General features: G+C 49.4%; 1 protein-coding gene across 5 annotated transcripts in view; it reads left to right on the forward strand.

Moving 5' to 3' along the window:
* The window catches only part of BEGAIN (brain enriched guanylate kinase associated), a 254,749-nt gene that overhangs the window by 159,840 nt on the left and 78,016 nt on the right, over positions 1 to 16,893 (forward strand). For all 5 annotated transcript variants that reach the window (XM_082242704.1, XM_082242707.1, XM_082242705.1 and 2 more), the window contains one exon: positions 10,053 to 10,119. In XM_082242704.1, the coding sequence (XP_082098830.1) occupies positions 10,053 to 10,119 (67 nt within the window). The remainder of the gene's footprint in view (positions 1 to 10,052; positions 10,120 to 16,893) is intronic.

Below are 16,893 nucleotides of genomic sequence, written 5' to 3' on the forward strand. Positions count from 1 at the left end.
TCCCCTTTCGCATCTGAATCCGCAGAGTTCCCTTACACAGCAGATTCTGATGTATGGGAGAACTCTGATGTACAGAGGACTCTGATGTAAGGGGGAACACTGTTACCTCTGGTGTAAAGAGGAACTCTGATGTAAGGGGAAACACTGAGAACTCTGATGTAAGGAGGAACACTGGGGACTCTGACATAAGGGATGCTCTGGGAACCCTGATTTGAAGGGAACACTGAGAACTCTGATGAACATAGAGGACTCTGATGTAAGGGGGAACACTGCGGCCTCTGGTGTAAAGGGGAACTCTGATGTAGGGGTCGCTCTGAAAACACTGATTTACCTTAGTGTACTAAGAGGCAGGCGAGAGAAGGGGGGAGGGGGAGTCAAAGGTAGGGATGAATGGTGAGCTCACTCACCCCTTGGCAGTCAGCACCTCTCATCCCTCTGTCCAAGTATACCACGTCCACAGCCACCCCTCTGTCCAAGTATACCACGTCCACAGCCACATCTCTGTCCAAGTATACCACGTCCACAGCCACATCTCTGTCCAGAAGTACCAGGTCCAAAGCCACCCCTCTGTTCAAGTATACCATGTCCACAGCCACCCCTCTGTCCAGAAGTACCAGGTCCAAAGCCACCCCTCTGTCCAAGTATACCACGTCCAAAGCCACCCCTCTGTCCAAGTATACCACGTCCACAGCCCCCCCTCTGTCCAAGTATACCACGTCCACAGCCCCCCCTCTGTCCAAGTATACCACGTCCACAGCCACCCCTCTGTCCAAGTACACCCCGTCCACAGCCACCCCTCTGTCCAAGTATACCACGTCCACAGCCACTCCTCTGTCCAAGTATACCACGTCCACAGCCACCCCTCTGTCCAAGTATTCCACGTCCACAGCCGTCCCTCCGTCCAAGTATACCACGTCGACAGTCACACCTCTGTCCAAGTATACCACGTCCACAGCCACTCCTCTGTCCAAGTATACCACGTCCACAGCCCCCCCTCTGTCCAAGTATACCACGTCCACAGCCACCCCTCTGTCCAAGTACACCCCGTCCACAGCCACCCCTCTGTCCAAGTATACCACGTCCACAGCCACCCCTCTGTCCAAGTATTCCACGTCCACAGCCGTCCCTCCGTCCAAGTATACCACGTCAACAGTCACACCTCTGTCCAAGTATACCACGTCCACAGCCACCCCTCTGTCCAAGTATACCACGTCCACAGCCACCCCTCTGTCCCAGTATACCACATCCACAGCCACCCCTCTGTCCAAGTATACCACATCCACAGCCCCCCCTCTGTCCAAGTATACCACATCCACAGCCCCCCCTCTGTCCAAGTATACCACATCCACAGCCCCCCCCCTCTGTCCAAGTATACCACGTCCACAGCCACATCTCTGTCCAGAAGTACCAGGTCCAAAGCCATCCCTCTGTTCAAGTATACCACGTCCACAGCCACCCCTCGTTCCAAGTATACCACGTCCACAGCCACCCCTCTGTCCAAGTACACCCCGTCCACAGCCACCCCTCTGTCCAAGTATACCACTTCCACAGCCACCCCTCTGTCCAAGTATACCACGTCCGCAGCCACCCCTCTGTCCAAGTATACCACGTCCACAGCCACCCCTCTGTCCCAGTATACCACGTCCACAGCCACCCCTCTGTCCCAGTATACCAAATCCACAGCCACCCCTCTGTCCAAGTATACCACGTCCACAGCCACCCCTCTGTCAAAGTATACCACGTCCACAGCCCCCCCTCTGTCCAAGTATACCACGTCCACAGCCCCCCCTCTGTCCAAGTATACCACGTCCACAGCCACCCCTCTGTCCCAGTATACCATATTCACAGCCACCCTTCTGTCCAAGTGTACCACATTCACAGCCACCCCTCAGTCCAAGTATACCACGTCCACAGCCACCCCTCTGTCCAAGTGTACCACATTCACAGCCACCCTTCTTTCCATGTATACCATGTCCACAGCCACCCTTCTGTCCAAGTATACCACGTCCACAGCCACCCCTCTGTCCAAGTATACCACATCCACAGCCCCCCCTCTGTCCAAGTATACCACGTCCACAGCCAGCCCTCAGTCCAAGTATACCACGTCCACAGCCACCCCTCTGTCCAAGTATACCACATCCCACAGCCACCCCTCTGTCCAAGTATACCATGTCCACAGGCAACCCTCTGTCCAAGTATTCCACGTCCACAGCCGTCCCTTTGTCCAAGTATACCACGTCCACAGCTGTCCCTCTGTCCAAGTATACCACGTCCACAGCCACCCCTCTGTCCAAGTATACCACGTCCACAGCCGTCCCTCTGTCTAAGTATACCACGTCTACAGCCGTCCCTCTGTCCAAGTACACCACGTCCACAGCCACCCCTCTGTCCAAGTACACCCCGTCCACAGCCACCCCTCTGTCCAAGTATACCACTTCTACAGCCACCCCTCTGTCCAAGTATACCACGTCCGCAGCCACCCCTCTGTCCAAGTATACCACGTCCACAGCCACCCCTCTGTCCCAGTATACCACGTCCACAGCCACCCCTCTGTCCCAGTATACCAAATCCACAGCCACCCCTCTGTCCAAGTATACCACGTCCACAGCCACCCCTCTGTCAAAGTATACCACGTCCACAGCCCCCCCTCTGTCCAAGTATACCACGTCCACAGCCCCCCCTCTGTCCAAGTATACCACGTCCACAGCCACCCCTCTGTCCCAGTATACCATATTCACAGCCACCCTTCTGTCCAAGTGTACCACATTCACAGCCACCCCTTAGTCCAAGTATACCACGTCCACAGCCACCCCTCTGTCCAAGTGTACCACATTCACAGCCACCCTTCTTTCCATGTATACCATGTCCACAGCCACCCTTCTGTCCAAGTATACCACGTCCACAGCCACCCCTCTGTCCAAGTATACCACATCCACAGCCCCCCCTCTGTCCAAGTATACCACGCCCACAGCCAGCCCTCAGTCCAAGTATACCACGTCCACAGCCAGCCCTCAGTCCAAGTATACCACGTCCACAGCCACCCCTCTGTCCAAGTATACCACATCCCACAGCCACCCCTCTGTCCAAGTATACCATGTCCACAGGCAACCCTCTGTCCAAGTATTCCACGTCCACAGCCGTCCCTTTGTCCAAGTATACCACGTCCACAGCCGTCCCTCTGTCCAAGTATACCACGTCCACAGCCACCCCTCTGTCCAAGTATACCACGTCCACAGCCGTCCCTCTGTCTAAGTATACCACGTCTACAGCCGTCCCTCTGTCCAAGTACACCACGTCCACAGCCACCCCTCTGTCCAAGTATACCAAGTCCACAGCCACCCCTCTGTCCAAGTATTCCACGTCCACAGCCACCCCTCTGTCCAAGTATACCACATCCACAGCCACCCCTCTGTCCAAGTATACCACGTCCACAGCCACCCCTCTGTCCAAGTATACCACGTCCGCAGCCACCTCTCTGTCCAAGTATACCACGTCCACAGCCACCCCTCTGTCCAAGTATACCATGTCCACAGCCACCCCTCTGTCCAAGTATACCATGTCCACAGCCACCCCTCTGTCCAAGAATACCACATCCACAGCCATCCCTCTGTCCAAGTATACCACGTCCACAGCCACCCCTCTGTCCAAGTATACCACATCCGCAGCCACCCCTCTGTCCAAGTATACCACATCCACAGCCACCCCTCTGTCCAAATATACCACGCCCACAGCCACCCCTCTATCCAAGTATACCACGTCCGCAGCCACCCCTCTGTCCAAGTATACCACGTCCACAGCCACCCCTCTATCCAAGTATACCACGTCCACAGCCACCCCACTATCCAAGTATACCACGTCCGCAGCCACCCCTCTGTCCAAGTATACCACGTCCACAGCCACCCCTCTGTCCAAGTGTACCACGTCCACAGCCACCCCTCTGTCCAAGAATACCACATCCACAGCCATCCCTCTGTCCAAGTATACCACGTCCACAGCCACCCCTCTGTCCAAGTATACCACATCCGCAGCCACCCCTCTGTCCAAGTATACCACATCCACAGCCACCCCTCTGTCCAAATATACCACGCCCACAGCCACCCCTCTATCCAAGTATACCACGTCCGCAGCCACCCCTCTGTCCAAGTATACCACGTCCACAGCCACCCCTCTATCCAAGTATACCACGTCCACAGCCACCCCTCTATCCAAGTATACCACGTCCGCAGCCACCCCTCTGTCCAAGTATACCACGTCCACAGCCACCCCTCTTTCCAAGTATACCACGTCCACAGCCACCCCTCTGTCCAAGTAGTCCCCGGCATAGTATATTATGGGATGTCCTCCTGTGTATAGGACAGTGTGGATACATTGTAGTCCCCGGTATAGTATATCATGGGATGTCCTGTGTATTGGACAGGTTGGATACATTGTGGTCCCCGGTATAGTATATTATGGGATGTCCTGTGTATAGGACAGTGTGGATACATTGTAGTCCCCGGTATAGTATACATAGTTACATAGCTAGTGAGGTTGAAAAAAGACATCAGTCCTTCCAGTTCAACCTATGATGTGTGTGTTTGCTTTTAACCGTACATTGTATACCCCTGTATGTTGTACATTGTATACCCCTGTATGTTGTACATTGTATACCCCTGTATATTGTACATTGTATACTCCCTGTATGTTGTACATTGTATACCCCTGTATATTGTACATTGTATACCCCCTGTATATTGTACATTGTATACTCCCTGTATGTTGTACATTGTATATCCCTGTATGTTGTACATTGTATACCCCTGTATGTTGTACATTGTATACCCCTGTATGTTGTACATTGTATACCCCTGTATGTTGTGGTCTTTAAGGTGTCCATCTAATAGTTTTTTTGAAACTATCGATGCTCCCTGCTGATACGACTGCTTGTGGAAGAGAATTCCACATCCTTACCGCTCTTACAGTGAAGAACCCCTTACGTACTTTAAGGTTAAACCGTTTTTCCTCTAGTTTTAGTGAGTGGCCACGTGTCTTATTGTATTCCCTTACTCTGAATAGTTTGTTCCTTATGCTAGGGTCGCCAGTACAGTATTTGTACATTGATATCATATCCCCCCTCAATCGTCTTTTCTCCAGAGAGAATAGGTTCAGTGCTTGTAGTCTTTCCTCATAGCCGATGTCCTCCATTCCCCTAATTATTTTTGTTGCCCTTCTCTGGACTCTTTCCAGTTCCAGCACATCCTTCCTGAGGACCGGTGCCCAGAACTGGACAGCATACTCCAGATGTGGCCGGACCAGAGTCTTGTATAGTGGAAGAATAATCTCTTTATTTCTGGAGTGAATCCCCTTTTTTATACAACCCAGTATTCTGTTGGCTTTGCTTGCGGCGGCTTGGCATTGCATGCCACTGCCAAGTCTGTTGTCTACCAGTACCCCCAGGTCCCTTTCCATCCTAGACTCCCCCAGAGGTTCCCCCCCTAGTGAGTAGCTTGCTTTCTGGTTTCTGGCCCCCAAGTGCATTACTTTACATTTTTCAACATTAAATCTCATCTGCCATGTAGTTGCCCACCCCCCCCCCCATTATTTTGTTCAGGTTCGCTTGCAAGGTTTCCACATCCTGCATAGAAGATATTGGCATGCCTAATTTAGTATCATCTGCAAATACTGAGATTGTACTAGATATCCCCTCCTCTAGATCATTTATGAATAAATTAAACAGGATTGGTCCCAGGACAGAACCCTGGGGGACCCCACTTTCCACTCCCGCCCAATCCGAGTACTCCCCATTAATCACCACCCTCTGTACTCTCCCCTGGAGCCAGTTCTCTATCCAGGTACTCGCCTTATGGTCCATACCTACCTTCCTTAGTTTGTACAGTAAGCGTTTGTGGGGAACAGTGTCAAAGGCCTTTGCAAAGTCCAGATACACCACATCCACAGGCTTACCCTTATCCAGATACACCACATCCACAGACCTTCCTTTATCCAGATACACCACATCCACAGACCTTCCTTTATCCAGATACACCACATCCACAGGCCTTCCTTTATCCAGATACACCCCATCCACAGGCCTTCCTTTATCCAGATACACCACATCCACAGGCTTACCTTTATCTAGGTGGCTGCTCACTTCATCGTAGAAGGTTAATAGATTGGTTTGGCACGAACGATTTTTCATGAAACCATGCTGATTACTACTTATAATACCGTTTTCATTACTAAAGTCTTGTATGTGGCCCCTTAACAACCCCTCCAAAATTTTGCAGACTACAGATGTTAGGCTGACCGGCCTATAGTTACCCGGGATATATCTCGGCCCCTTCTTAAATATTGGTACCACGTTGGCTTTTTTCCAATCAGCTGGCACCATACCCGTCTGTAAACTATCCTTAAAGATCAAGAATAATGGTCTGGCAATCACCTGGCTGAGCTCATTAAGAACCCTCGGGTGCAAGCCATCCGGTCCCGGGGATTTATTTATGTTAAGTTTCTCTAGTTTAGCTCTAAGTCTATCCTCTGTTAGCCATGGCGGCACTTCCTGAGGTGTATTATTTAGTTCGGCCTTACAAGCTGGGTTCGTGTAGCCCCCCGATTCCTTTGTGAAGACTGAAGAGAAGAAATTATTTAACACTTCCGCCTTTTCTCTGTCCTCAGTGGCCATATTTCCTTTATCATCTTTTATGGGGCCAATGTGTTCTGGCCTCGCTTTCCTACTGTTTATATACTTAAAGAACTTCTTGGGGTTCTTTTTACTCTCCTCCGCTATATGTCTCTCGTGTTCTATTTTAGCCGCCCTGATTTCGTCTTTACATTTCTTATTACACTCTTTGTAGTGCTTAAATGCTGCCAATGACCCCTCAGTCTTGTATTTTTTGAAGGCCTTTTCTTTAGCACTAATATGCATTTTTATGTTGGAGTTTAGCCACCCAGGGTTTAGTTTTGCTCTTTTAAATTTATTTCCCTGTGGAATGCACTGGCCAATCCCCTTGTTAAGTATGCTCTTGAAGCACTCCCATTTTTCCTCCGTGTTCTTTGTTCCCAGGGTTCTATCCCATTTGATATTTTCTAGCAGCGAGCGCAGTTTAGGGAAATTGGCTCTTTTGAAATTCAGTGTCCTTATATTACCCTTGTGTTTCCTATTACTGTAATTAATACTGAAACTTATTGACCTATGGTCACTGTTCCCTAAGTTGTCCCGTATTTCTATATCCGTGAGCAGGTCTGTATTGTTGGTAATCAGTAGGTCAAGTACCGCATTGTTTCTTGTTGGTGCATTCACCATCTGACCCATGAAATTGTCCTGCAAAACATTTAGGAACTGCCGAGCCTTGGCTGAGTGCGCGGTTCCTTCTGCCCAGTCTATATCAGGATAATTAAAGTCCCCCATTATAATGACATTTCCCATCCTTGCTGCCAATCCTATCTGTAAAAGGAGGTCCGCCTCCCCCTCCTCCCTCTGGTTGGGGGGCCTATAGCATACGCCCAATATTACCTTCCCCACTGTGCCTTCCCTTTGAAGCTCTACCCATAGGGATTCTGCCTCGTCCTTAGCTCCATTATTAATATCATCCCTCATATTTACCTGTATACTGTTCTTAATATACAGACATACCCCTCCCCCTTTTTTACCTTCTCTATCTCTGCGATAAAGGGAATACCCCTGAATGGTCGCCATCCAATCATGAGAGCTGTCAAACCAAGTCTCAGTTATCCCCACAAAATCTAAGTCCTCCTCAAACATCAGCAGCTCCAGCTCTCCCATCTTGTTGGCCAGGCTTCTGGCATTGGTATACAAACCTCTTAATTTTGACCGGTTACATATATCCTCATTTGATGTTTTTAGGCTGCTCTCTTGATTTTTCCCCGTACCCATCCTGGGTTTAGGAGCTCCGAACACCCTACCGCTAATGTCCCCATTTCTGCCCTCTGAAACTTGCTTTCCACTGGCTAATTCTACATCTGTACCCTTCCCCCCATTCCCTAGTTTAAAAGCCCCTCTACCCTCCCCCCCATTCCCTAGTTTAAAAGCCCCTCTAACTTTTTGGCCATTCTCTCACCCAGTACGGCTGCACCCACCCCATTTAGGTGCAATCCGTCCCTACCAAAGAGCCGGTGACCGACTGAGAAGTTGGCCCAGTTCTCCAGGAACCCGAAACCCTCCTTACTACACCAGCTCCTCAGCCACTCGTTAACTTCCCTAATCTCCCGCTGCCTCTCTGGTGTGGCTCGAGGTACAGGTAGTATTTCGGAAAATACTACCTTGGAGGTCCTAGTCCTCAACTTAGCGCCTAAGTCCCTGAAATCGTTTAGGACTCTCCATCTTCCTCTACCTATGTCATTGGTACCCACGTGTACCATGACAGCTGGGTCTTCCCCAGCCCCACCCAATAATCTGTCCACCTGATCCGCGATGTGCCGAACCCGAGCGCCCGGGAAACAACAGACTGTTCGGCACACACGGTCTTTGTGGCAGATTACACTGTCTGCCCTTCTAATAATTGAGTCCCCTACCACCAGCACCTGTCTTCCCTTTCCCTTTCTCCCAGCCTTTTATATTATGGGATGTCCCCCTGTGTATAGGACAGTGTGTATACATTGTAGTCCCCGGCATAGTATATTATGGGATGTCCTCCTGTGTATAGGACAGTGTGGATACATTGTGGTCCCCGGTATAGTATATTATGGGATGTCCTGTGTATAGGACAGTGTGGATACATTGTAGTCCCCGGTATAGTATATTATGGGATGTCCTCCTGTGTATAGGACAGTGTGGATACATTGTGGTCCCCGGTATAGTATATTATGGGATGTCCCCCTGTGTATAGGACAGTGTGTATACATTGTGGTCCCCGGTATAGTATATTATGGGATGTCCCCCTGTGTATAGGACAGTGTGTATACATTGTGGTCCCCGGTATAGTATATTATGGAATGTCCTGTGTATAGGACAGTGTGTATACATTGTAGTCCCCGGTATAGTATATTATGGGATGTCCTCCTGTGTATAGGACAGTGTGTATACATTGTGGTCCCCGGTATAGTATATTATGGAATGTCCTGTGTATAGGACAGTGTGTATACATTGTAGTCCCCGGTATAGTATATTATGGGATGTCCTCCTGTGTATAGGACAGTGTGTATACATTGTGGTCCCCGGTATAGTATATTATGGGATGTCCCCCTGTGTATAGGACAGTGTGTATACATTGTGGTCCCCGGTATAGTATATTATGGGATGTCCCCCTGTGTATAGGACAGTGTGTATACATTGTGGTCCCCGGTATAGTATATTATGGAATGTCCTGTGTATAGGACAGTGTGTATACATTGTAGTCCCCGGTATAGTATATTATGGGATGTCCTCCTGTGTATAGGACAGTGTGGATACATTGTGGTCCCCAGTATATTATGGGATGTCCCCCTGTGTATTGGACAGAGCTGAGACAAAAATTTGCTTTATTTTATCCCCATGCGGCATTAAGCCGCCGATAAAAGTGCAAATCAATGTGAGATGTTTACGAGCGCCCCGCGCCCTCATCATCTGTCGCAGAGTCTGCGTTTATTATCTGTCCCAGGCTGCCGGGACCTTAATGATCCCCGTCTGGCGGAATTTTTCAGAGCTGACAGGCCCGTCTGTGATTCATTGTTTCTGCGGCATTTAGAATAATTGGTGGACAGAGGAACTCATTAAGGAACCAGCAAGAAGTATCGCCGCCATAACCCCGCCAGAAAGATTTCACCGCGCCGCAATGAATATTCATCATCTAAAGCAGGTTTGTCAACAGAGATTCCGCGGGGCATTTATATATCGGCTCAGCACCGAGGATTGGGTGGGAAAAGCTTAGTGCCGAGGGCGGGGCTCAGCCACAACGTCAGGGAAATGAATGACAATGTGGAACCGGATCAGAGAGGAGCACGGGGCACGGGGTTTCTGGGTAAGACAGATAACAGCGGGCGCGTCATAAACCTTTCCAATGGCTGACACCATCACTTCTCATATAAAATGGAAGTTATTATTTCTCATCGATTTTATTTCTTTTTTTTTATTTCAGAATACAAACCAATTACATGTCCCTGCAGAGAATAAACCAGGAGCTGGAGGAGAAGCTGCACCGGATGGTGAGAGAACCTTCCATGCATTTATTGCTGTCGCTGCATTTTTAGTATTTTAAACATTTTTACTACATTGGATTTGATTGTCGGGACACAAATATGGGGGCTGCCATGGCTTTTCACTGGTGCCGGTTCCAGGACTGTCACTGCCTATTGGGTCACTGACCTGGAACAAGCATGAAGACAGCAAAGTCTGAACTCCCCTGTGGCCTGCTTGTTCTGTGTCAGGGTATAGCTGGCAGCACAGAGCCTGTACACAAGTCAGATACAACCCCTGTATATATCTGTGCTAACAGGCTGACTCACTGAGCAAACCGCAAAATATATACAGGAGAAATAAATCTGATTTGTAATATAGGGGGGCACTGAGAAAACACAGACCGGACTTTCCTCTACTGTAGATAAAGCAGTACAGCTTGGTCACCTCCCCGCCCCCATCCTGTGATTGGCCTGGGAAGGAGCAGCAGAACACTGATTAGTTATCCCTCTGCTCTGTATGCGGCACACTTGATTTTCTTTGCTAATATCCGCTATACAAAGAGTTATAAGAAGCCGATACCAAGACACGGTCAGGTCATTTTGTATTTAATAATCTCCTGAGATAAATTCCTGCCACAAAAAGTAAGAAAATGCTGCAATGTTTTACTGAAGACGTATCAGTTGGAGAACATTTCTCTCTGCTTAGAGCTCACTTTTAAAGGATAAATATTTTGTCCCCCCCCTCCATCCTCATAGCACCCCCCCCCTCCATCCTCATAGCACCCCCCCCCCCTCCATCCTCATAGCACCCCCCCCTCCATCCTCATAGCACCCCCCCCCTCCATCCTCATAGCACCCCCCCCCCTCCATCCTCATAGCACCCCCCCTCCATCCTCATAGCACCCCCCCCTCCATCCTCATAGCACCCCCCCCCTCCATCCTCATAGCACCCCCCCCCCCTCCATCCTCATAGCACCCCCCCCTCCATCCTCATAGCATCCTCCATAGTGTTGGGCTGCTTGTGTGTCTTTGCATTGTGGTGATGCACATTTCCCGCACCTTACCGCAATACACAGCACATGTGCGCTTCAACGTATGCTTCAATGTGCGCTTCAATGTGTGCTTCAATGTGCGCTTCAATGTGCGCTTCAATGTGTGCTTCAATGTGTGCTTCAATGTGTGCTTCAATGTGTGCTTCAATGTGTGCTTCAATGTGTGCTTCAACGTGCGCTTCAATGTGTGCTTCAATGTGTGCTTCAACGTGCGCTTCAATGTGTGCTTCAATGTACTCTTCAATGTGTGCTTCAATGTGCTCTTCAATGTGTGCTTCAATGTGTGCTTCAATGTGTGCTTCAATGTGTGCTTCAATGTGTGCTTCAACGTGCGCTTCAATGTGTGCTTCAATGTGTGCTTCAACGTGCGCTTCAATGTGTGCTTCAATGTACTCTTCAATGTGTGCTTCAATGTGCGCTTCAATGTGCGCTTCAATGTGTGCTTCAATGTGTGCTTCAATGTGTGCTTCAATGTGTGCTTCAACGTGCGCTTCAATGTGTGCTTCAATGTGTGCTTCAATGTGTGCTTCAATGTGTGCTTCAATGTGTGCTTCAATGTGTGCTTCAATGTGTGCTTCAACGTGCGCTTCAATGTGTGCTTCAATGTACTCTTCAATGTGTGCTTCAATGTGCTCTTCAATGTGTGCTTCAACGTATGCTTCAATGTGCACTTCAATGTGCGCTTCAATGTGTGCTTCAATGTGCACTTCAATGTGCGCTTCAATGTGTGCTTCAATGTGTGCTTCAATGTGTGCTTCAATGTGCGCTTCAATGTGCGCTTCAATGTGTGCTTCAATGTGTGCTTCAATGTGCGCTTCAATGTGCGCTTCAATGTGCGCTTCAATGTGTGCTTCAATGTGTGCTTCAATGTGTGCTTCAATGTGTGCTTCAATGTGTGCTTCAACGTGCGCTTCAATGTGTGCTTCAATGTACTCTTCAATGTGTGCTTCAATGTGCTCTTCAATGTGCTTCAATGTGTGCTTCAATGTGCTCTTCAATGTGCTTCAATGTGTGCTTCAACGTATGCTTCAATGTGCACTTCAATGTGCTCTTCAATGTGTGCTTCAACGTATGCTTCAATGTGTGCTTCAATGTGCACTTCAATGTGCGCTTCAATGTGTGCTTCAATGTGTGCTTCAATGTGTGCTTCAATGTGTGCTTCAATGTGTGCTTCAATGTGTGCTTCAACGTGCGCTTCAATGTGTGCTTCAATGTACTCTTCAATGTGTGCTTCAACGTATGCTTCAATGTGCGCTTCAATGTGTGCTTCAATGTGCGCTTCAATGTGTGCTTCAATGTGTGCTTCAATGTGCTTCAATGTGTGCTTCAATGTGCTTCAATGTGTGCTTCAATGTGCGCTTCAATGTGTGCTTCAACGTATGCTTCAATGTGCACTTCAATGTGCGCTTCAATGTGTGCTTCAATGTGTGCTTCAATGTGTGCTTCAATGTGTGCTTCAACGTGCGCTTCAATGTGTGCTTCAATGTACTCTTCAATGTGTGCTTCAATGTGCTCTTCAATGTGTGCTTCAACGTATGCTTCAATGTGCGCTTCAATGTGTGCTTCAATGTGCTTCAATGTGTGCTTCAATGTGCGCTTCAATGTGCTTCAATGTGCGCTTCAATGTGCTTCAATGTGCTCTTCAATGTGCGCTTCAGTGTGTGCTTCAATGTGCTTCAATGTGTGCTTTAATGTGCTTCAATGTGTGCTTCAATGTGTGCTTCAATGTGCTTCAATGTGTGCTTCAATGTGTGCTTCAATGTGCTTCAATGTGTGCTTCAATGTGTGCTTCAATGTGCTTCAATGTGTGCTTCAATGTGCTCTTCAATGTGCGCTTCAATGTGTGCTTCAATGTGTGCTTCAATGTGCTCTTCAATGTGCGCTTCAATGTGTGCTTCAATGTGTGCTTCACTGTGTGCTTCAATGTGCTCTTCAGTGTGTGCTTCAATGTGCTTCAATGTGCTCTTCAATGTGCTCTTCAATGTGCGCTTCAGTGTGTGCTTCAATGTGTGCTTCAATGTGTGCTTCAATGTGTGCTTCAATGTGCTTCAATGTGTGCTTCAATGTGTGCTTCAATGTGCTTCAATGTGCTCTTCAATGTGTGCTTCAATGTGTGCTTCAATGTGCTTCAATGTGTGCTTCAATGTGTGCTTCAATGTGTGCTTCAATGTGCTTCAATGTGCTTCAATGTGTGCTTCAATGTGCTCTTCAATGTGTGCTTCAATGTGCTCTTCAATGTGCTCTTCAATGTGTGCTTCAATGTGCTTCAATGTGTGCTTCAATGTGCTTCAATGTGTGCTTCAATGTGCTTCAATGTGTGCTTCAATGTGCTCTTCAATGTGTGCTTCAATGTGCTTCAATGTGTGCTTCAATGTGCTTCAATGTGTGCTTCAATGTGCTTCAATGTGTGCTTCAATGTGCTTCAATGTGCTCTTCAATGTGCTCTTCAATGTGTGCTTCAATGTGCTCTTCAATGTGTGCTTCAATGTGTGCTTCAATGTGTGCTTCAATGTGCTTCAATGTGTGCTTCAATGTGCTTCAATGTGCTCTTCAATGTGCTCTTCAATGTGTGCTTCAATGTGTGCTTCAGTGTGTGCTTCAATGTGTGCTTCAATGTGCTTCAATGTGTGCTTCAATGTGCTTCAATGTGTGCTTCAATGTGCTTCAATGTGCTTCAATGTGCTCTTCAATGTGCTCTTCAATGTGTGCTTCAATGTGTGCTTCAATGTGTGCTTCAATGTGTGCTTCAATGTGCTTCAATGTGTGCTTCAATGTGCTTCAATGTGTGCTTCAATGTGCTTCAATGTGCTTCAATGTGCTCTTCAATGTGCTCTTCAATGTGTGCTTCAATGTGTGCTTCAATGTGTGCTTCAATGTGTGCTTCAATGTGCTTCAATGTGCTTCAATGTGCTCTTCAATGTGCTCTTCAATGTGTGCTTCAATGTGCGCTTCAATGTGTGCTTCAACGTATGCTTCAATGTGTGCTTCAATGTGCTCTTCAATGTGTGCTTCAATGTGCTTCAATGTGCTCTTCAATGTGCTCTTCAATGTGCGCTTCACTGTGGTGCCATTTATTAAGAAGAGCAATTCAAGTCAAAACTACACTCAGTGTTTCTGGACCCCGCTGCAGCACGCCACGCCCTTCAATGTGCAGCACACCCCAGAGAACACGCCCTTCAGTGTGCAGCACACCCCAGAGAACACGCCCTTCAATGTGCAGCACACCCCAGAGAACACGCCCTTCAGTGTGCAGCACACCGCAGAGAACACGCCCTTCAATGTGCAGCACACCCCAGAGCATACACACTTCAATGTGCAGCACACCCCAGAGAACACGCCCTTCAATGTGCAGCACACCCCAGAGAACACGCCCTTCAATGTGCAGCACACCCAAGAGAACACGCCCTTCAATGTGCAGCACATCCCAGAGCATACACACTTCAATGTGCAGCACACCCCAGAGAACACGCCCTTCAATGTGCAGCACACCCCAGAGAACACACCCTTCAATGTGCAGCACACCCCAGAGAACACGCCCTTCAATGTGCAGCACACCCAAGAGAACACGCCCTTCAATGTGCAGCACATCCCAGAGCATACACACTTCAATGTGCAGCACACCCCAGAGAACACGCCCTTCAATGTGCAGAACACCCCAGAGAACACGCCCTTCAATGTGCAGCACACCCGAAAGAACACGCCCTTCAATGTGCAGTACACCCCAAAGAACACACCCTTCAATGTGCAGCACACCCCAGAGAACACGCCCTTCAATGTGCAGCACACCCCAGAGAACACGCCCTTCAATGTACCCCAGAGAACACGCCCTTCAATGTGCAGCACACCCCAGAGAACACGCCCTTCAATGTGCAGTACACCCCAGAGAACACGCCCTTCAATGTGCAGCACACCCGAAAGAACACGCCCTTCAATGTGCAGTACACCCCAAAGAACACACCCTTCAATGTGCAGCACACCCCAGAGAACACGCCCTTCAATGTGCAGCACACCCCAGAGAACACATCCTTCAATGTGCAGCACACCCCAGAGAACACGCCCTTCAATGTGCAGTACACCCCAGAGAACACACCCTTCAATGTGCAGCACACCCCAGAGAACACGCCCTTCAATGTGCAGTACACCCCAGAGAACACATCCTTCAATGTGCAGCACACCCCAGAGAACACGCCCTTCAATGTGCAGCACACCCCAGAGAACACGCCCTTCAATGTGCAGTACACCCCAGAGAACACATCCTTCAATGTGCAGCACACCCCAGAGAACACGCCCTTCAATGTGCAGCACACCCCAGAGAAAACGTCCTTCAATGTGCAGCACACCCCAGAGAACACGCCCTTCAATGTGCAGCACACCCAAGAGAACACGCCCTTCAATGTGCAGCACACCACAGGGAATACGCCCTTCAATGTGCAGCACACCGCAGGGAACACGCCCTTCAATGTGCAGCACACCCCAGAGAACACGCCCTTCAGTGTGCAGCACACCCCAGAAAACACGCCCTTCAGTGTGCAGCACACCCCAGAGAACACGCCCTTCAGTGTGCAGCACACCCCAGAGAACACGCCCTTCAATGTGCAGCACACCCCAGAGAACACGCCCTTCAATGTGCAGCACACCCCAGAGCATACACACTTCAATGTGCAGCACACCCCAGAGAACACGCCCTTCAATGTGCAGCACACCCAAGAGAACACGCCCTTCAATGTGCAGCACACCCAAGAGAACACGCCCTTCAATGTGCAGTACACCCCAGAGAACACGCCCTTCAATGTGCAGCACACCCAAGAGAACACGCCCTTCAATGTGCAGCACACCCCAGAGAACACGCCCTTCAATGTGCAGCACACCCAAGAGAACACGCCCTTCAATGTGCAGCACACCCAAGAGAACACGCCCTTCAATGTGCAGCACATCCCAGAGCATACACACTTCAATGTGCAGCACACTACAGAGAACACGCCCTTCAATGCTCAGCACACCCCAGAGAACACACCCTTCAATGTGCAGCACACCCCAGAGAACACGCCCTTCAATGTACCCCAGAGAACACGCCCTTCATTGTGCAGCACACCCAAGAGAACAGGCCCTTCAATGTGCAGCACACCCGAAAGAACACACCCTTCAATGTGCAGCACACCCCAGAGAACACGCCCTTCAATGTGCAGTACACCCCAGAGAACACGCCCTTCAATGTGCAGTACACCCCAGAGAACACATCCTTCAATGTGCAGCACACCCCAGAGAACACGCCCTTCAATGTGCAGCACACCCCAGAGAAAACGTCCTTCAATGTGCAGCACACCCCAGAGAACACGCCCTTCAATGTGCAGCACACCCAAGAGAACACGCCCTTCAATGTGCAGCACACCCCAGAGAAAACGCCCTTCAATGTGCAGCACACCCCAGAGAACACGCCCTTCAATGTGCAGCACACCCAAGAGAACACGCCCTTCAATGTGCAGCACACCCCAGAGAACACGCCCTTCAATGTGCAGCACACCCCAGAGAACACGCCCTTCAATGTGCAGCACACCCCAGAGAACACGCCCTTCAGTGTGCAGCACACCCCAGAGAACACGCCCTTCAATGTGCAGTACACCCCAGAGAACACGCCCTTTAATGTGCAGCACACCCAAGAGAACACGCCCCCTTCAATGTGCAGCACACCCCAGAGAACACGCCCTTCAATGTGCAGCACACCCAAGAGAACACGCCCTTCAATGTGCAG

This window comes from Pelophylax lessonae (assembly GCF_965119305.1).
Source record: "Pelophylax lessonae genome assembly, chromosome: 13".
Taxonomy (NCBI): Eukaryota; Metazoa; Chordata; class Amphibia; order Anura; family Ranidae; genus Pelophylax; species Pelophylax lessonae.